This window comes from Micromesistius poutassou (assembly GCF_964030765.1).
Source record: "Micromesistius poutassou genome assembly, chromosome: 12".
NCBI classification, from domain to species: domain Eukaryota; kingdom Metazoa; phylum Chordata; class Actinopteri; order Gadiformes; family Gadidae; genus Micromesistius; species Micromesistius poutassou.
In genome coordinates, this window is record NC_140282.1 from 18848217 (window position 1) to 18868980 (window position 20764).

A 20764-nucleotide genomic window follows, 5' to 3' on the forward strand; every position below is an offset into this window, starting at 1 on the left:
CCTTAGTCAACTGACTGCCCTGTGCACTCAGGTGAAATATGAGCCATAGTAAATCATTATTCTTTGGGCCACATTTGCCAGATGAATGTACAAGTAACACTGGGTGTTTTTCTCCTCTAATGAATTGAGGAATTTAGCTCATGGCAATGGTGGGATACATGAAAAAAGAAACCGCTTTGTGAGACCCGCTTTGTGCATGTTTGTGTTTGCGTATGTGTCGGTGTGCTTAATTGTGTGTGTGTGTGTGTGTGTGTGTGTGTGTGTGTGTGTGTGTGTCTATTTTCATGCCACGCTTCACAAATTACATTTAAATATCCATAAACTGTTTTTGAAGAGCTAAACAACACTGCCGTTGAGCTGTTGTTTTTTCCTCTACATAATCTAAAGTGTTCACTCACCTCTACGTTTGCCGACAACACACACACACACACTTGTTTCTCAATTGTGGGGTCCCTCTCTACTGAAATATTCATCAGCGTTGCCGATGCAAAGCAAATCATGTCCATCACAGGCATGTAAGTGTGATGGAGCATGGGGTGTACTGACAGCGCTGAGGTTTAGTTTGTGTCATGGTGATTTCCTTCCACAGATTGATAGATACATTCCACAACCACATCTCTCCCCGTTCCTCCGCTGCCCATGGTTGTTGTTTTTTGTACCACTCGGCTTCTCCGGATCCCGAAAGGGTCCACTTGCCTTATATCCCGTTTCTCCGTTTGGTGTTCAACCCCACAGATGCGTTACACTTGATGATCTCCACTAGCAATGATTAATTATGGGATGGGATCAGCCAATTTATTCTTCATGCCTGTCTTTGCGGTACAGTGGATTCCCTATTACCGCGAAGGCCTGCCGAATCACCTGGCCCAGGTAGCCCAGCTAACAGTCAGTCGGAAAATTGTGATCCATTTTACTCTTAGCCAGTGTATGATTTCAATGATATACGTTGATTTGGACAGTGGATGCCAGGCATACAGTAAGGACAGCAGTTATTTTTCACCACAAACATACATTTTTTTTTTCTTTATTTATAATTTATCTGTTTTTTTGTTTTTGCTGGGCAATATGTTGAAACATACTTTGCCGTACTTCATGTATAGACAGTCAAGTGCCGATGCTTTCACATTAGCATAATTACACTGACATGAAATGCTTGCTCTATCATCAAAGTATTACCCTGAATCACTGTTCAGCCCCTGTGCAATTTCACTCCAAGTGTTTTTATTAACAACCTCTCAACGTGTCTATTTGAATAAGTCTTCAAATATTTTTTGAAATTCCACTTTAATGTAAGCACACACACACACACGCACGCACGCACACTCATGCTGTTTGTCTTCCCCTCATACACACATACATTGTGAAATGCCTACACATAATTAGGAAAGTATACTTGATAAAAAAATATGCATTCAAAAGTATCCCTTTGAATATCAAGCACTTGATGAGTTTAGATTTAAACAGACATGGATGTGCAGTCCTTCAATGTTAAGTATCTTCTCAGTTCATGTCAGTAAAACATAAGGTTTTCTTTCTATGTTGCCACTGCATGACATGTGCTTGGAGGCCTTGCTTATGCTTGTTAATGGTGGTTTATTGGCAAGATTAACAGCTTTTATATCATAGCAGGGGCAGCTAGCCAGGTAAAACAGCTGTTGCCCATATTGTCTGGCTTCTGGACGATAGAGACACTTCAATGCCATATTATAATAGACACATATGGCCATGGAATAATGGCGGGAAAAAAAGTCTAGAATGCATTTTAAGCAAAGCCATGGCACAAAGCAAGCCTCACCTGTCTTTCGATTGCTCCACGTAAGCTGATGAAGGGAACTGATTAGGCTATTCATAATGTGCCTGTTCTCTCATATAGGGTAATTTAGCCTCAACGATAAACTACCAAAGGTGTTTCAAGCTTTTTCTCAACGTCAATATCTGGCCTTTAGTCCAAGTACAAAAACACACCCCTACATATATATATAAACACCAAGGACAGCATGGGCTAAAGCAAGCAAAGCGATTGAGGTGAAATAACCACAGAGGTGTTGCACTCCATTCAGACGGGGGTCATGTGTCTTCTTTATCATATGGAGCGGTAAACACAAACACACATCTCCACAGACCTGTGAAAGTACGCCCCCCACCCACATTGTAGGGTGAGGAACCGCAAGCAGGATATTCAGAGAGAGAGAGGAAGATAAGGAGACAGAGGGGGAAAGCGAGAGAGAGAGAGAGAGACAGAGGGACAGAGAGAAAGGGAGGAGGAGAGAGAGAGAGGGAGAAAGCAGGAGAGAGTGAGAGGAAGATAAGGAGACAGAGGGGAAAGAGAGAGAGAGAGAGAGAGAGAGAGAGAGAGAGAGAGAGAGAGAGAGAGACAGAGGGACAGAGAGAAAAGGAGGAGGAGAGAGAGAGAGGGAGAAAGCAGGAGAGAGTGAGAGGAAGATAAGGAGACAGAGGGGAAAGAGAGAGAGAGAGAGAGAGAGACAGAGGGACAGAGAGAAAGGGAGGGAGAGAGAGAGAGGGAGAAAGCGGGAGAGAGTGAGGGAAATAGGAGTGAGAGAGATAGCAATGGAGAGAGAGAGAAGGCGAGAGAAATAGAGAGAGAGGGAGGACGACAGAAAGGGGAAGAGAGAGAGAGAGAGAGAGGGAGGAAGACAGAAAGAGGAAGAGAGAAAGCGAGAGAGAGAGAGAGAGAGAGAGAGAGGATGAGAAAAAGACAGAGAGGGAGGGAGGGAGAGAGAGCACGTAAGGCATTTTAACTATGTGTTGTCTGTGTCCGGATACAGACACAGGCACAATCGTAGCATTTAGACGTCTTAATTTACTTAGAAGGGGGTTTGCAGCATATGGAAGCTCCCACAATAGCTGACTGATAGAGAGACAAAGAAATTCTAGTGTTCTGGTGCTAAAAAAAAAAAAAAAAGTCCACTGCCCTGGTCATAATGGCTCAGCTGTCCTCACCCAAAAAAAAAAAAAAGGAAGAGAAAAGGGTGTCTTGTGATTCCCCCTGCGTTCCCCCCCCTCCTCTACACCCTCCTTCTCTCTTTCTCTCTTCTTTTTTTGTGCCTCAATCTTTTATCTGTGTTATTCACTCGGGACTCTTCAAAGAAACAAGCCTCCTTCTTTTTCCCGGTACTGGACTTGGAACCCAAATTAGAGACTGCTTGATTAGAGCAATGAGGAGCCGGCCAGCAGAAAAGGGAGATGTGGGCATTGGACAGAACAAATCGCACCCCTACAAAGTGCCTTTTATCCACAGACCCCAAGGCTCGAATCCCCCCCAGCCCCGCCGCACCCCCACACCCACCCTCCACACCCTCCCCTTCACCCTTCCACGCTCCCCCCTCCAGCTACCATGGCTCTGGTTGTTTTCTCCTTATCATTTATTTAGTCACTGCTTTGGTTGATGTTTTCTGCCCTAGTTTGCGACATTTTGGCGGGGGGGGGGGGGGTTATATATGTATAAAAAGGGGTGAAGAATTTCAAAAGGTGAATGTTGGATGGAAGTGAAAGAGGACAATGGGCCATAACAGCGGCGCTCCTGTACTTCTTCCTGTACCGTGTCCATCTGCCGGCGGTGGGCTAGGGGGAGAGGGGGGGGGAAGGTACCTGCTAGTATGCAGGGCCTACCGGGCTTCTACATGAGTCTGCCACGCCTCCTGAACCTCAACACCTCCTCCACCCTCTCCCCCACCCCCCCCCCCCCCCCCCCCCCCCCCCCCCCACCACACCACACCACACCCGCCGGAGGAAGATGTCACTAAGTGTTAAACCGACGAAGCCCGCTGGCGTTTTTTTTTATGTAGCACGCAGCCGACTTCCAGTCCGTCTGTCTGTCTGTCTGTCTGCCGTCAACAGCGGGATGCGTGGAGACACGTTAACAGGCCAACCCCTAACCCGGCGCTGTTAAGGGCCATGCAATATGCAGGGAACGGCCCCTCTTTGTCAAAGACACAGCCACTGCTCGCCTCTTCTTCACCGCACAATAAAAGTTTTATCGGCATTTAAAACTGATCCATAATTTAAAGCAGGAAGAAAGAGATTTTTTTTTTTTTTTTTTTTTACTGTGGCACGCCAACAAAAAACACATGTCTATTATGGTCTGCTAAGGAAGTTCTGCACATCTCCATCTGTTGCTACACTGAACTATTCCGCGCACGGGGCTTTGCTTTAAACATTTCCATTGTTGCCCCATCTTTAAAAATATTTCTTTCACGTTTTTTTCCGGAACATATATTTGCGGCGGCTGGTGAAGGAAGCAGGCGATGAAACAATGAAAGAGGAGAATGTAAAGTGGGGGAGCCACTTGCCATTTCCTTAGTGCAGGGGGCATTCTGGGCTTCTCACAACAACGCGGCCCCCGCCATCACAACAATGGGCCCTCTGTTAGTATTCCCTGGGTGTCCGTGTAGGCCCTGTGCTGGGCCAACACCTCCCCCCCAGTCCTAGTCCACTAGATCCCTCAGTTGGACCCCAGGCAGCAGGCTCCTCCAGTTGGGGAACACACATTCTCACCTATCTAGACACACACACACACACACACACACACACACATGCATGCCAACACACACACACACACACACACACACACACACACGTATTCACACTCACACATTCACACTCACACTGGCAAACACTAGCACACTGAGTGCACATTTGTGCACACCTTAATTCCCTTTTGGCAATTTCAATTAGTTATTGAACTGTTCATTCTGCTACTGGAGGGCTAGTGCAAAACCAACAAGCTAGCCCCCTCTCCTCACACTGACCATCCAGAAGGATGCTAAGCAATGCCACGCCCTCTTGGCCTCCTCCATCCCCCCTATCCCAACCTCCCCTACCCCTCCTCCTCCTCTCTGTATTGATTTGTGACTAAAGAATCATGTCGGCCACCTATAAAAAAAAAAGGGGGGCCTAGTCAAAGGTTAATACAATCGGTGTAGAATGTAGCATTTTTACAGATAAGTCACTCACAACAAGTGTCCCTTCTCATTCGCCAACAGCCATTGGTGAATAAAAAGTCAATTCAGTCCTCGGGAGAAAAAAAAACACACATGCAAGTCCAATGAATGGCTGCTTTTAGGTTGGTTGTGTGGCCGGCCAGGAGGATAAATGGAGAATTGCAGCCCTCTTCCACTGCAGCAGGCGGTGGAGGCAGAGCGAGGCACAGGCTTAGGCTCAGACAGGCCTGCCAGTAAATTGCCCTGAATGGGTTCTGGAGGTTGACAGGCCCTATTAAGACAAACGGCCTTCCTCATTGGAGAGATAAAATAAATCAGGTGTTTAGTCAAATGAAAATAGTTTGAGTGGAGAGGGCCCCGGGGAGCTCTGGGAGCAACTCAAGACAGATGTGGCCAGAGGAAGACACCCAGGAAGGAATGCAGCTACCGCTGGCCCTGGGCCAGCCTATACTGTAGTGTTCTGTAGCTCCGCATGCCTTCATCTCCCCTGTTTCCCCTATCTGCCCCTCCGTACCCTGCCCTATATCTCTCCCTCGCTCCCTCTCTCTCTCCCTCTCTTTCAATTTCCCCCCCATCTCCTTTTCTCCCTGTGTGCTCTGGGATCGGCTTGTCACACAGGAGTGCGCCGGGGAGGAGAGTGAGTTACTGTCTAGACTCTCACTGGCAATTATGTTGGGTGTGTAAGTCAATGGGAGGATCACTTAGCATTGATTAGCAGGAGGTGGAGAGCAGTGCAGTGGAGCTGCCCTCTCCATCACACACACACACACACACAAACGCACACGTACACGCACACACGCGCGCACGCACACACAAGGCATACGCACATACGCGCATTCGCACACACGCACGCGCACACACACACACACAGTTGTGAACGCAGGGAAGCAGAGGTAAAAAACCCATTGGTGAACATAAATTCATCCGCGCCAGCCCCCCCCCCCCCCCCCCGTGTAGGCGTTCGTTCTGCTCAGCACCTCAACACAGTGGTTATGAAATATTGAATTAAACCTTTCAAAACATTTGTGCATTTGGGTGTCAAATGTGTGTATTTGTGATTTGAAACTGGTGACATAAAATCCGATTCATGCACGTTCATTTTCCGTGCCATAACCTCTTGTGTTATTATCACACTACTTGTGAGGACCGTGATGTCGTTGCCTGCTCCCTGCTCCCTGATGCTCTCGGGGCGGGGGGCGGGGGGGGTTGGGGGGGGGCTGCTTGGTAACATCTAGTCAGATTCTCATTTCGGTTCTAACACCGGCACTTCTACACTTTCTGGGTTTACACGTCGGCTGTCTGGCGTGAGCCGCACCACCACCCCGGGGCTGCCACCCCCCCCCCCCCCCCCCCCCCCCCCCCTGCAGGTCTTTGTCTGTATCTTCGGCAACAATTCCTCTCCTTTTCGCGATGTCACGCTGAAAGCTGTGAGCAGCTCCTCCTGTAAGATAGACAACTCCGGGCTGTGACCTTAACACTTCTAATGAAGCCGGCTGTCGGTCTGCCGGCCTTTGTACCGTGTTTTATGCACACACACACAATGGCAGCCACAATACGCCAATCCACGTGTACGTTCGTTACATTTTAGACCGCCGTACAAAAGCCGATATCACTGTGTCGCCTACCGGAAGACAATTATTACTGTAGTTCCTATTGTATCCATTGTCAGTGGTTTTCAATGCTTTCAATACACCAGGTCCAAGTCCTCCTATTTTCTATGCGCTGCAAACAGCTCACAATCCCTTTGTTGGCTTGTTGTCAGCCTGCTGCCCCTACGTTTTGGGCCGGATCACCTGCTAACCCCCCCCCCCCCGTTGCTGGTGTCGCCCCCGCGCAGGTACTCCAGAGAGTCTCGCTGAGAAGGAGCACCAGCTCTCCACTATGATCGGCCAGCTGATCAGCCTGCGAGAGCAGCTCCTGGCCGCCCACGACGAGCAGAAGAAGCTGGCCGCCTCGCAGATGGAGAAGCAGAGACAACAGATGGAGCTGGCTCGCCAGCAACAGGAACAGGTGAAGTGCCCTCTCCCTTTTTTTTTGTTTGTTCTTACTTCTTGTATCTTTGTCGTTTTTTTTTTTTTCCCGATCTCTCTTATTAGAGTTTGTATTTTTGTTCTTCCTGTGTACTTTTTTTTCTTTCGTTCTTTTTCTGCTTTCTCACATCACACACCAACTTCCTCTACTCGTCCTCTACTCCGTCATCTTGTTTTCTCTCTCACTCTCTGTCTTTGTATCATACACCATTAAATACATTTGTCACACATTTGTCCCTTAACTCTCTGTTGGTTCATTTTTAATTTCATGGCTGGCATCTTGCAGTAGAATATTATTCCCGTGCAGGAGTTAGAATAATATTAGATTTAAGATGTTTTATTTTATATCCGCTTGAATATTTAATTTCACTTTTGTCATGCTCGCTCACCCACGTTTATGCTGTATGGTGGGGAAATTGTTAGTATGACTTGTACTAACAAATGTGAGCGGGGTGTGTGAATTAAACGTTATATTAAACACAGATATCCTCTATATCTTATGAATCGACCCCTATTAGAACAAGCCTGGCATTCGATTTGCGGCACAAATCAGAGCAATGAGCCATATTGTACAAATCAGCAAATTAGCAATGGCCATGAAATGTGTTAATGTCCGTGAAGGAATAAGGACGCAAACTATCCACACGGGCGACACTTTTATTATCACCCACCACCGTAATGGCTATGAGTCAATTATCAGCTGAGAGTTCACCCAGAGTTTTCATAGCACACCATCAAAACCTCCCCCGTATGAAATGGAGAGATGGGCCTCACACACACACACACACACACACACACACACACACACACACACACACACACACACACACACACACACACACACACACACACACACACACACACACACACACTGTAGATTGATGCATTTTGTCACAGTACACTAATAATACATTACCACTATTGATTTATTTTTCAATCAGTCATATTAATATAGGAACCGTGGTTAATCGTGAAGGAATCCTCAACTCACTGACCTGCTACAGGTGTTGGCATACACTCAGTCGTTTTTTAATCTAGTCGGTTGTGTCAAAAAATGTAGGGATTCGTGTTACAAGTAAAAAAAAAAAAAAGACAAGGAAATGGATATAGAGAGATGGTGGGGAGGGAGGGGATATGGGACAAATGGAGGGAATGAGAAGGAAGGGGTCCACATAGAGCTCTTGAATGTCATCCAGGCATCAGGGATGCAACGCTGTAATTAACTGTTGACATACGTGAGGAAGCCAGGACAAATTAATCCTGACACATTTGCAGACGACCAATTTCTTACAGTGAACACTTTGTAATTATATTTGAAAATGAAAATTAAATGACACTTAAAGGCAGGTTGTCACACTCACTGAAGTGTGCGTGTAGTTAGTGGTACCGCTCAGACGTGATCGACAGTGTAACTGCATGACTGCTGTTTGTCACTGCACTGGGCTGCGCCCCCCACACTATCTCTGTATCCTCAATCCAACCTCCGTGAGGAATATTATACATGAACAATATAAAATGGATGATTATTGGTAGGAACACTAAAAAAAAATCGTTCTGTCATTTCGATATTCAACGATTATCAATGCACTCCACTTTGTCAGTGTTGTGTTCAGTGTTTCGGTGTTCAATGTTCAGAGTGTGGAACATGAAACAACCAATAAACTAATTCCACATCGGACACACGTTCTCCCCTGCAGATCGCCAGACAACAGCAGCAGCTCCTGCAACAACAGCACAAGATCAACGTTCTCCAGCAGCAGATCCAGGTGGGTGCATTTAGAGACCACCGCTCTCTGTGTGTTGTTTTTTTGTTGTTTTCCTCGGCAGCGGCAAGAGGACCTTGAGGAAATGTATGTTTTTTTTCCGAGAGAATGGCAAACAAATATCATTTCTTATCCACCTCGCATGTGAAATTGCCGGGCATATCTTTATTTAACATTTTCGTCACTCTCCCCTATGCGCGTCATTTACATCAGATGTTAATTGGCTTTTGGTAATTGGGAGCGCTTTAAAATATGGAGGAGAATAATTAGCACATCTTAATGAACAAAGAGAGAAAGAAGAGGAGAGTAAGAAGAGCTAATGAGTGCTGTGTGTGCTGTGAGGAGCCTAGAGGTGTGTGACATGAAAGAGGCTGGTAAACGCTCCTGGAAGCAGTGTGGCCCACAACAGCTACGTGGCACGCCAACACACAGACACACATTCATCTCCGTCGTTGGCTCTGCCTGTTCTACTTACCGCTCTCGATGGAAACAGAATGTAATTACCGTTGCATCGCGGTAGTTCTTTCTACATGATAATTATTAGAGCGGCATGGATTTTTATTTGCTGTAAACTGGAGTCATGAACAAAAAGAGTACGGTGTGTGTGTGTGTCTTTGTGTATCTTGTCTGATATGGTACTAGCGTTGAAGTGCAGGACCACCCAGGCTCTGTGTTGTTAGCCAAGGCCGGGCTGTACAGGATAATCAAGGGTCGGTCACTGGTTGTAGTCAAGGTTGTGGGCTTTTGCCGTCTGAGGGAGCCAAGGTTATCCTGTTTGTTGATTCTGGTGTCAGGCACATCCCTCTCCATCCACCTCCCACGTCCCACACACACTGATCTGACGTCTGTCGCCACTCAGAGCCCACACCACTTCTCTTTTATTGTTTTTACTGTTTGATTATTTTTATCTTTTTAATTATTATTATTTTATCATTTGTTTTAATTTCACTATTGTATTAATCACATGTATATATATATATATATATACATGTAATCACAAACACAACCACTTTGTCTTCGTACATTTGCCGTCCCTTGACCCCATGGATGACCCCGCGGGCTCAATGCGTCCTTTACACGTTTGACTGGCTGTGTTCGGTCCTGGTATGGTCATACGGGGTGTAGAGTCCACACAGACCTCTCCGCCGTCCACAGCACCGAGCACAAAGGCGGGCATTGCCGCCGGGTCGTTAAAACAACACTCTCTTTCAAGGTTTACCCAGCAGCAAAGAGAAGGCCGTCTTTGTCAACGCGTTCTCGAGGGGCACCGCAAAGTTAGACCTTTCACTTAAATACTGGACGGCTTATTGAGGAAAATGAAGCCATATCATACTCGACTAAAGAGGAGCATAGTGCAGGACACTCTGGAAAAACACTCTGACGTGAGGCAGCGTGTGCACTGCTAATGGCTGAGGGGCACTCCCGTCAAGGGCTGCTCTTTACATTAAGCACGCTAGGGCTCCTGATGCATCTGCATCTGGATCCCTACATCCACACGGTACCTGTGAATGTGTTTGAGTTCACGAGAGGAGGAGGAGGTGGTGGTGGTGGAGGTGTCGTACACGGACAGACGCCTGAAACAATTGAACAGAGATGGAGAGATGAGTAAAGACAGGGATTCTCCCGCATCGTCCAAGTTAACCTATCAAAGGTCAGACTTTGGCCAGAATCTCTCTGATCTAAGTCTCCTCTCTGATCTCTCCCGATGAGCACACAGCGGCCACAATTAAACAAAGCGTCCTCGTGCCCACTGACCATCTGGTCTGCTGACAATTTGTTTCCCGGCCGATTTGGAACCTCATGTAATGCTCTTAGTGCAGTTTGATTAGGTTCAGCATTGTTTATCCCGTACAAATTCCTTTGTCAGCTTCCCCTGATAGTAGTGTCTCCAAATATCCATCCATCACCATTAGCGTGTACGCTTTGAGGTCTATTAGTGAAGCCTCTCGTTTGGGATTCTGCGCTTTCATTGCAGTTCCTCTTTTAAAAATATCCTGGCCCCTTTTAATACACAACAGCTTTGACTTCATTATTACTGTATACAAGCTTGTCACAGACTTTTAGCACAGTGGTAAAGCAACGTTGGGGACTGGTCTCCCCCGCTGTTAGCATGGGAAGCAGTAGACTTTACTGGGATCCCAGTGGACCTTCAAAGTCTCCTCTAGGTTTAGTTCAAGGGCTGAGGAAACAAAAACCAGGATTTCTCAGCTCCTGCATTGATGAAGTCACCGATCACATCAATGAACACCATAAACTGGGCGTCCAGGGCAGAACAATAAAACCACAGGGACGGTCATTTGAGCCCTCTGTTGGGAAGTCTCACATGTTCCTATAAAAAGGCTTGTTTTTGAGTCGGAGTGTCTCTGGAGAACGGTGTGGTCGTGGCGATAGAGGACAGATTAGTTCAAGAAGGTTCTGAACAAGGCATCAGGCAGTTTAATCAAGTTGCCTATCCGTTGAATGGCCATCTCTGCTTTGTCTCTGTTTTCTCATCATACTTACAAGAGGGCCAACCAGATTGAGTCTTTGTCCTTCGGGATTACAATGTCATATGCTATGAGATAGCAGCTGTTTAGCTCGCAGGGTTAGGATCTTATCAAAAGTAAAAGCTCAAGGCTTTGTGTGTTTTTCTCTCCCTGCTTGTTTGTGTTGCGTTAGTTTGTCCTCGTTGTTGAAATCAACCTGGCACTAATTTAATCCCACCAGGGGATAAACCCTGACCAGAGTCACATCAAGATTAGAAACACAATTCCGGGTGTTTTTTTTCAGCATTGTGCACGGTTGAAACATGTGCATAAACAAAACAACGTATTGGTCATATTAGCATTTATATATTTACCTGCATCAGTCGACTAGATTTACTATTATTCAACTGGCCTCTATAGGCCTCTACATTTCACACTCAACAACCCTTTTAGCCTGTCCTATATCAGAAAAGGAAAAAAAAAAAAGCTTTGATGTAACCCTCAGACTATAGGCTACCTATTGGCCACCTCGCATGTGTTTTTCTTTCATTGCCATTTTCTAATTACATGTGAGTTCAAGGTTTGGTCAGGCTTTGCCAGAAGAAGTCTATAAAATGAGTTTATAAAAGGCACATAGGGAGAGTTGCCTGTGTGCACACAGAGAACAAACACTCATAGACTCAAAAGTGATATAAGATACAAGGAATGTTTTTCCACACAACCGGGGTCGTGGTAAATGCTTTCTATAGAGCACGGTTCAGCTCTGGGTGCACATAATCTGCACCATCGGCATCCATGTAAACACACAGACATTTAGAACATTCAACCAGTGGACACACAGGTGTATATATACAGCGGTGAACAAGAGATACAATATGGTGGATAGTGCACGGACAGTAGCGGGAATGTGTGGGCATGAGGGGATGACGAGCTGTCTAAGCTGGCTTCTCTGCGTTATAAGGGGCTGTTCTGTGGCATGGCTGGAGTGGTGAGAAGGGAACACCAGCTATGGTAATACACACAGAGTGAGGACCCCTGTCAAGATGAGACATGATGGAAATCAGGGTTTTCTTACAGTGGTTTAGGACAAATCCCTATGTAGTATGTGTGGGTGCATTTTTAATATATATATATATATATATATATATATATATATATACAGTACACACACATGTTGTAACAAACACACAGAAAAATACACACGCCCACACACATCAAGAGAATAAATATTGACTGAAAGGTCAGGCTGAACTTTATCTTCACACACAGGTTTCAGAAAGAAGCGCGCCAGATAAAACGCAGAGAGAGAGAGAGGGAGAGAGACCCGTTTAATCAGAAAGATTTCACCTGGTCAATTTGAACTTTGTTTGTTTTTGACAAAGACGCCACAATCCCGCGATTTTCCTCCCTTCCAAGACTCAAGTTCCGTTTGCATTGTTCAGCAGATTCCACCGATATAGAATTGATGTCAGGGTTATTGTCTATTGTTTTTGTATTTTTACCTTAGGTTTTAATCCTTGGGTGTAAAACGTCCTCGTTGTCGGGGAGTCTGGTTCTGTTTACCCCCCTTCGGTCTGTCCTGTCAGGGACCTTGACGTTACCAGCCTGTTGGACTTACCTCTTCTGTGCAAACACACTCACATACACACGCACAGTCACATACACACACTCACTCTCTCTCTCACACACACACACACACACACACACACCATGAGTTTATGACGTATTCATTATGAAACAGTTTAGAAATATATACAAACAAATATACAAATCTCATACCAATATCAATTCAATTGTGTTTAAGTGTGTGCGTGTGCATGTGCGTGTGCGTGTGTGTGTGTGTGTGTATGTGTGTGTGTGCGCGCGCGCTTGTGTTTCCTTTTCCTTTAAAAGTGGATGGTAGAAAAGGTTAAAAGAGAATAGGCCTATATAATGTCGTCATTGCTTACTTCAAAGTGTCAAAGGTTTTTTCATATGCGGCTTTGATGATGTGGACAAACAGTGGGAGTTAAAATGTTTTCGCTGTTACCAGATTAAAGACACATTTAGTTATGAGGATTCATCTCCCCGACCGCCACCGTCTATCTAACATATTTATAATGTCATGTTATTATTTTACTTTATGTCTTTTTTGTCAAAGGCCATTTCATTTTTTGTTGACAACAATACTCTTTAGGATAAAACTGAATTGTTTGTTTGTGATTATCATATGTAATTGTTGTAGACATTTCTCAAACCACAATATGCATTTTATTTGCAATGCAATGAGCAGCTATTTAATCAGATGATTTTGTTTTCTTAGCAATTAAACAAGACAAAGACTCACCAAAAAACCCATGTAACGGTTAATAATTTAAATAAATATCATGACTGAAAATAAACAAAGCTGCTTGGTAATTGCGCAAATATAATGGTTCTAATTTGTGTGTTTCCAGACACTTTTGTTGTCTCCCTGGCACAAATTATTTTCTCAGTGTGAGACTCTTATTAATGCACTGAAGAAAAAAAAAAAAGCCAGAGAAATAGACGTGGTTAAAGAGAATGTGTAAGTTCCCCAATTAGCACAGCCAGATCACAACTGTTAGCATGATGCAGGGAAACAATAGGGGAGGGAATGGGAGTGTGTGTGTGTGTGTGTGTGTTTCTCTATCTGTGTAAGTGTGTGTGTGTGTGTGTGTGTGTTTGCTTTTGTGCATGTGTGCTTGCTTTTATGTGTGTGTTTGTGTGTGCGTGTGCATGCTTATATGTGCATGAGTGCTTGCTTTTGTGTGTGTGTGTGTGTGTGTGTGCATTTAAACGTTTGTGTTTGTGTGTGTGTGTGTGTGTGTGTGTGTATTTGCGTGCGTGCGTGCGTGTGTGTGTATTTACGTGCGTGCGTGTGTGTGTGTGTGTGTGTGTGCGCGCATGCGTGTGTGTGCGTGTGTGTGTGTTTGTGTATGTACGTGTGTGTGTGTGTGTGTGTGTGTGTGTGTGTATTTACGTGCGCATGCGTGCCTGTGTGTGTGCGTGCGTGCGTGTGCGTGCGTGCCACACAGAATGTTTGGCTGCGGCGGTGGCTGTCCCTTGTTCTGAGGCGCGCGGCGCTAGCCTGCGTGTAGGATTATGCGAGGGCATTAACAGCCTAGTCAGATGGGCTTGGCTCTCGCCCAGGGAGGCTCGGTCCAACGTGTTCCTTCCCCCCGTCTGAGGAGACTGTTAGCTGATGAAGATGTGCACATGCGAGGCTGAAGATAAAAGAAAGAGGCGCCCTAGCTCATTAGCCTCTGTGATTTAATATATTGACACTTGGATACAAATAATTCAGTGTAGTGGTCTCTATTGGTGGGGAGGGAGGGGATCAATTTAATTAGTTATGAAATGTGCCTTCTTGTCACAGCGCAGAGGAACTGCTGACTGTTAAATAAAGGCACGCGCGCAGTTTGAACAATAAAGCTATCGGATCCCTGTTAAAAATTAATGACGCGCAAAAATGTAATTGATACAATATCAGGAGTGGCTGATGGTTTGGAAATTAAGTTAAGTGGACTAACGGCTGGTTTAGTAATATGTTTATCGTGTTAATACAAATTCATGCTTCAGTCAAACACACACTGGTCGTTACCTCGGCTGTCTGGTATGTGGGTTTTGTTAGACGATCTCTTGAAGATAACGCTGAGGGAGCTAGTTTTCTCTGTATGGACATGGCCTGCTCCATCCTAACTAAGACATTATTTCAGGCTCAAGCTGAAGTACTGTTGATCTGATTACCCTGACAGTTCAATCAAATCAACAGTGCTTTAGCTTGCAGGCACAAAGCTAAAGTACACAAGATCGTTTAAAGAGCACTACATCAATGCACAGTCCTAAACGCTATCATAAGGCAGCGGCAGTGTCAATGCATAACCGTGTAGGTTAAAGCATCTCTTGGAGAGACGTGTGCGGTGTGAAACATATGGATCCTGTGTAATACTTCTTCAACGGTGGAATGTAGCCAAAACACACACACACACACCTCTTATTGTTTTTAATTACTCAACCTAACCATGCTTCTCTGCAATTAGCAGCCGAGTCCACGGCGGTGCTGGAGGGTTCTGACACCTCGGCAGTTTAAGCGGTGATAATGAACAGACTCCGTCTGAGGGCGCACGGCGTGCAACGCACTGGAAATGTGTAATGTCACACCTGAGTGTCTACTTTAAATCTGTCACCGATGGGGGCTTTTAGACCAACCCCGGGACTAAGCCCCCTTTTTGAAACCCGCCGTCAATCCTCACTGGTTATATCAGCTGGCACAATGCAACTCAAGCTCAATCGATTAGCAGTGCCTTTGATGCCTCTGGACCGGGCATTGACAAATCTGGCAAATACAGATTGCAGATTTTTGATGATGTCACAGGGCACAAGTTATGTTTGATAAGTGAGTGCTTTACACAAATCTCACAACCCATATATGCACCAGCGTCTGGCGTCTAGCGCCTCTGAAAGAAGTGTCCGTCTGTCCTGAATGGGGTTATTTAGCACCTGTTTAGATCGCTACGTGACTCCGCCGGCCCTCCCACCCCGGACCAGGGCGGCGGGGGGGGGGGGGGGGGGGGGTTTGTACACTTTACACCCATTGTGCCCCCTCGACGGTTGAAAGGAAAATATCAGTTTGGCGGAGAACACATCCACCAGTGTGGCGCTGGCCGGGGTCTCCTCCGGACCCTCTCTGCGCCGCCTGTGTTTTCCCTGCTAATGTAGAGCAAACTGTTTTGTCTCTGCGCGTCGGTTTCCGCGTGGCCATGGTGCCTCCGCAGTGGGCGCGAGATCTGCATTAATGGCTTCTACTGTGTGCTGCCGGCAGACTGCTGCTGCTGCTGGGAGAAAGGGGGCCCGTGTTTTCTTAGGGCTCAGGGTGGCAAAGCAAAGCATTCAGCCCATGGCTCACGCAGAAAAAAAAAAAAGGACCTTTTTTTTTTTGGGGGGGGGGGTGGGGGGGGTTGTGGGGGTTTGAACATTCCCAAAAGGAACACAATGACTGACTCATTTGGTCCGACACATTTTCTTAAATGTGTTTCCATGAGCATTGAATTATGATTTGCTTTTAAATGATTTACGTTTCATAATTCCTATAGTGTGTAGAGTACAGGACACGTGTTTATTTACCAAGTATTCCTTCTTTTATATAAAATAGGACCACGTTCCAAAACGTCCCGCCTGTCTCTCTTAGCCTTAGGTGTGCCATGATTTGGGGCAATGTTTGAAAGTCTTAACACTTGTTTGTGCTCTCCCTCCCCCCCTCCCCCCCTCCACACACACACACACACACACACACACACACACACACACACACACACACACACACACACACACACACACACACACACACACACACACACACACACACACACACACACACACACACACACACAAACAGCCCTGCTCTCTGCTGAACAACAGACAGGGCTCTGTTGTTCTGTGGCCCCAGCAGCTGGGAGACCAGAGTGAAGACAGAGAGCCAGTCTATCTGGGCTGGGGAGGGGTAGTGCACAGCCGCTGTGTGGATAATACCATTATTAGATTATGGGCCTGTTCTTCTGTCTTGGACTTTTTATCCACACTATATTTTCTCATTTACTTCCTTTGAAGGGAACGCTATAATATATAATACAGAGCGTTCTTTGACGGCCGCTACATACATAATCCTAATACTTTGTGCACGTTTGGTTCAGGTGAATAGAACACGCTACGTTAGGCTATGTTGACCCGCATAGAAACATACACGTTACACGCAGCGAGGCGGTGGCTGTGTGTGGCTGTTGAACGTCTCCTGTACGGCAGCAGCTACAAGCTCTCGCCCTGAGGCTCCCTCTGCATGCTGCTGCCGTCCCCGTCCCCCCCCCTCCCCCACCGTCCCTCCTCCCCCCCCCCGCGCCCCGTCCCGCCTCCCAGCCACGTTCACATCACATGCTCCCGGAGGACTTTCCAGCTAGTCCGTGTCAAATGTGTCCTAAAGAGGCTGGCCTGCTCCTGCGGTATCAGGGGGGGGGGGGGGGGGCATTTGACGTCTTCCCCACAGCACGGATGTGGGGCCCGGGCCCGGGCATGGGGTAGTTAGTGATGCTGACCCCGAGAGTCACCCGGGCACAACAACAACAACAACAAGGGACACTTTGTGTGTGTCGCTTTGTTTGTCGTTTGTTTTTTGGTTTCATTTTTTTATATACGTTGATTTGAGGGGTTATGAAACGTGTACACGCCAGGTCCTCTTCGGTTTTGAGGCCAGACCATGTCCGATTCTTCCACGATTTCACACGTTTTAACCAATTTGATTGGACGTTATGGATAGATTTAACATTGAAATTGGGATTATTCAAACTATTCAACTTGTCACTATGTTTCATTTTTGTATTATTATAATTTATAGTAGCATAGTCATTATTTACTATTATTATTATTATCTTATTTTTTAACGACAGTGCTATGTAGACCATGTGTTATTCAGGAGGTTACTTTCATGTCGATCAACGCCTTGGCTGATCCTCATGCAGCAGTGCAGGGGCGCTCTCTAAAGCTCTCTGAATTAGAACAGTGTGCATGTTTCCAAGGAATTACATGCCGTTTTAGCTCACATTGCAGAGTAAGAATGTCATGAGGCATGCAGGGTGGGGGGGGGGGGGCAGCGGGCTAAGAAGCGGGTCCGAAAGGACGGAGCGGGAAAACACTGCCCTGCCCTCCTTCGTCTCAAAACGCCTGCCTGCTTCATGTGGACATATCGGGATGGCTGTTTTCCAAGGGAGCTTGTTTTACTGTTGGAGGTATTAGTGGAACAAGAATTCATCTATTGGTTATTCCCCCTGGACGGGCCCCGGGCCGCGCCCAGAGGGCCCCTGGGCTTCCTGCACCACCCCTTTCACAGGGCAGGGTCCTCTCACACACACACAGGACAGGACTGTGTGGAGACGCCGCCGCCGCCGCCGCCGCCACCGCCGCTCCAACGCCGGTCAGACCGCACCTTTTGTCAGTCTAATCAGCCTCATCTCGCGAGCACAGAGAGCTCATTCTGGGACCCACAGTGGTCGTGTTTGAATAGAAACGGTCGCGTCGCCCCGTTTGTTGGTACAGGTAAGACCGGAGGTGTGGTCAAAACAAAGGCTCGAGGTGGGTTGACCCCCCTACACCTCCCCAGTGGGTTGGCCGTAAGGGTCTCAAGAGTGTGTCAACAAAGCATACACAAACAGATTGTTTTGTGTTGAAAGTATCTCAATAACCTTCACGTTCAAAACCAGACAGAGCAGTGCAGAACACAGAGCGTGTTTCTGTGTTGACTGGTTGCATTTCTAACATTTTTTTCTGAAAACAAAACAAGAGATGGAGTAGCCTCGCTCATATCCAGCGAGCTCCTTCTGGGTTCCGCTACCACAACCACACTACAGTCCCGGAGAACCGAGCTGCACCCAGTGCTGCGGCCAGCACGGGGGGCAAGATGGATGGCAGCTTTTGCGTAGGATCCCATTACCTTCCAATGGAACACCGTGGACGGGTTTCACTCTCACTCCGAGCAACGTGTGATCTATCATTTCTTTAGTAACAGCTGCGTCTCCTTCAGTGGATTCGCTACGCCCCATCTTTTTTTTTTTTTATCTTTAAACAACGGTGAGGTGAGGAAAGTGTTCAGGGGGTGTGGAATTGGCTCATTGGATAAGGACGTTATTAATAGCAGAGACCAAATTTTATGGCATTTGTACTCCTGTGATTACAGTGTACCTTTTCATTGGACGGCCTACGGCTTTGACGTTAAAGCTGACAATCAATTTGGACAGTCAGACAATTTGATCACTTTCGGCCGTATTGTCACCAACACTTAACAACAGCGTTACGATATGTTTTAAGATACGGTTTGATACTCGTTAAATCAAAGGAACGCAGATTGAGCCGAGGGATAAGCCCCAGCGCCAGCCACATATTAAAACATGTCAAGGAGTAATTATCCATAACATGAGAGCATGATCTAGCCGGTCTTTCGGCTAGAAAGACACACAATCTGTCTTTGTGTGTCTAAGAGAAAACACACAATCAAAGAGAAAACACACAATCAAAACATGTTGAAATGAATCCACGTGTCTCAACGTGCTTTTCAACTCCCCATCCTCTTAGTTGACCACAGCGACGTTCTAAAACCAGGGTCCGTGGCGAGGAGCTAATCCCAGCAGGGATCAGGGCAGTGTGTGTGCAGGGTTCAGGGGGAGAGCCGGTAGGGGGGTCTTGGGGCCCCTAGGGGCCTGTATGGAGACCGTAATAGACAGTGAGGAACATGGGCGTTGACAGGGACCCGGTGAGGGCCTTAATGCGCTGTACGTCTCCATTTGTGCTCAGGGTCTGGGTGCCGCTGCCTTTCAACGTTGTGTGTGTGTGCGTGTGTGTGTGTGTGTGTGTGTGTGTGTGTGTGTGTGTGTGTGTGTGTGTGTGTGTGCGTGTGTGTTTCAATGGTGGAGTTATTTTCTTTCCTATAACTTTGCCACATCGTACGTAGCATAGTATTCTGGAAAATGTCGAAGTCTCCTTAAAAAAAATCGATATCTGCATATTTACCAAAACTACCGTACACAAAATATACCTGGAAATATTTTGTTTAATTAAAACTATCGTCCTTTATTTATCTTTATGTTCACTACTTTACACGAAATGAGCTCACTTTGTTTAGCTTCTGTTCGCTAACTGTTTAGCGTCGTTCGCTAGACATCGGTGGTGAACCGTCGGTACGCTGTCAGCGCGCTCATAAAGTGAGCTAAAGTCAAAGGCACAGAGGACAGAAGCTGGAGGTCCTGGAGCGCCTCCTGACCACTCCGATTGCCACCTAATGGCTCATCCCTCGAACGCGCTCCCCGTCACACCAGCAGGCTGGTTCCATTCGTCACCTACCAGCAGCCTGGCCGCCATCCTTGATGGGGAAACAGATTGCCACGCTGGCCCACGCCACAGCCGTCACCAGGTCATCTGAATAGATGATACATGTTGCTGGATCCCACCACCACCACCCCCACCACCACCGCCCTGCCCCCCCCCCCCGGTGGAAACCTCTGTTGATGTGTGTGTGCGCTGGCAGAGAGACGAGGACCCAGCCTTTGGCCCAGTCTGCTCTGACTGATCACTACAGATGCCCCTCTTTAAGTATTCCGAGTCAGATCCTCGGTGTGGCGTCTTGAGGGAGCCACAATGGCACCTGTTCCTCATAAGATAGCTGATTCATGTGTCTTTAATGAAGCCCCGGGGCAGATGGTGTGAAACGCCGTCACCCTGTACTTAGCCACGCTAAGACAAAGGGAGCGCGCCACCAGTGTAACAATGCGGCCGTGTGCAGGGGGGGGGGCGTGGGGGGGGGGGCGGGGGGAGTAGGGGAAGGACGCTGCCCAAGTGCCCCCCGCTCACATCTGCTGCGCTTCACTCTCAGACTCCTCAAGATGATCTTGGCAATAGAAATATTCTGGGCACTCGGCCACAGATGGATAAACTTGGGGGTAACTCTTAAAGAGGAGGCATGGGGGGGAGGGGGGGGGGGGGGGGGTTGGGGGGGGAGTTGGATGTGT

The 20764-nt window shown here is 47.0% G+C and overlaps 2 protein-coding genes across 2 annotated transcripts in view; both read left to right on the forward strand.

Annotated features, from left to right (window-relative positions):
- The window catches only part of plekha7b (pleckstrin homology domain containing, family A member 7b), a gene marked incomplete at its 3' end in the record, with an annotated part of 59591 nt that extends 50189 nt beyond the window's left edge, over positions 1 to 9402 (forward strand). Inside the window, 4 exon segments of the mRNA XM_084476386.1 lie at positions 5580 to 5598; positions 6799 to 6971; positions 8689 to 8757; positions 9397 to 9402. Of these exon segments, the coding sequence (XP_084332512.1) occupies positions 5580 to 5598; positions 6799 to 6971; positions 8689 to 8757; positions 9397 to 9402 (267 nt within the window).
- Positions 6798 to 20764, forward strand: part of LOC311356448 (transcription factor SOX-6-like) — a 31268-nt gene continuing 17301 nt past the window's right edge. Inside the window, exons 1-2 of the mRNA XM_084476229.1 lie at positions 6798 to 6971; positions 8689 to 8761. The gene's annotated coding sequence lies outside the window, so the exon portion shown is untranslated. The remainder of the gene's footprint in view (positions 6972 to 8688; positions 8762 to 20764) is intronic.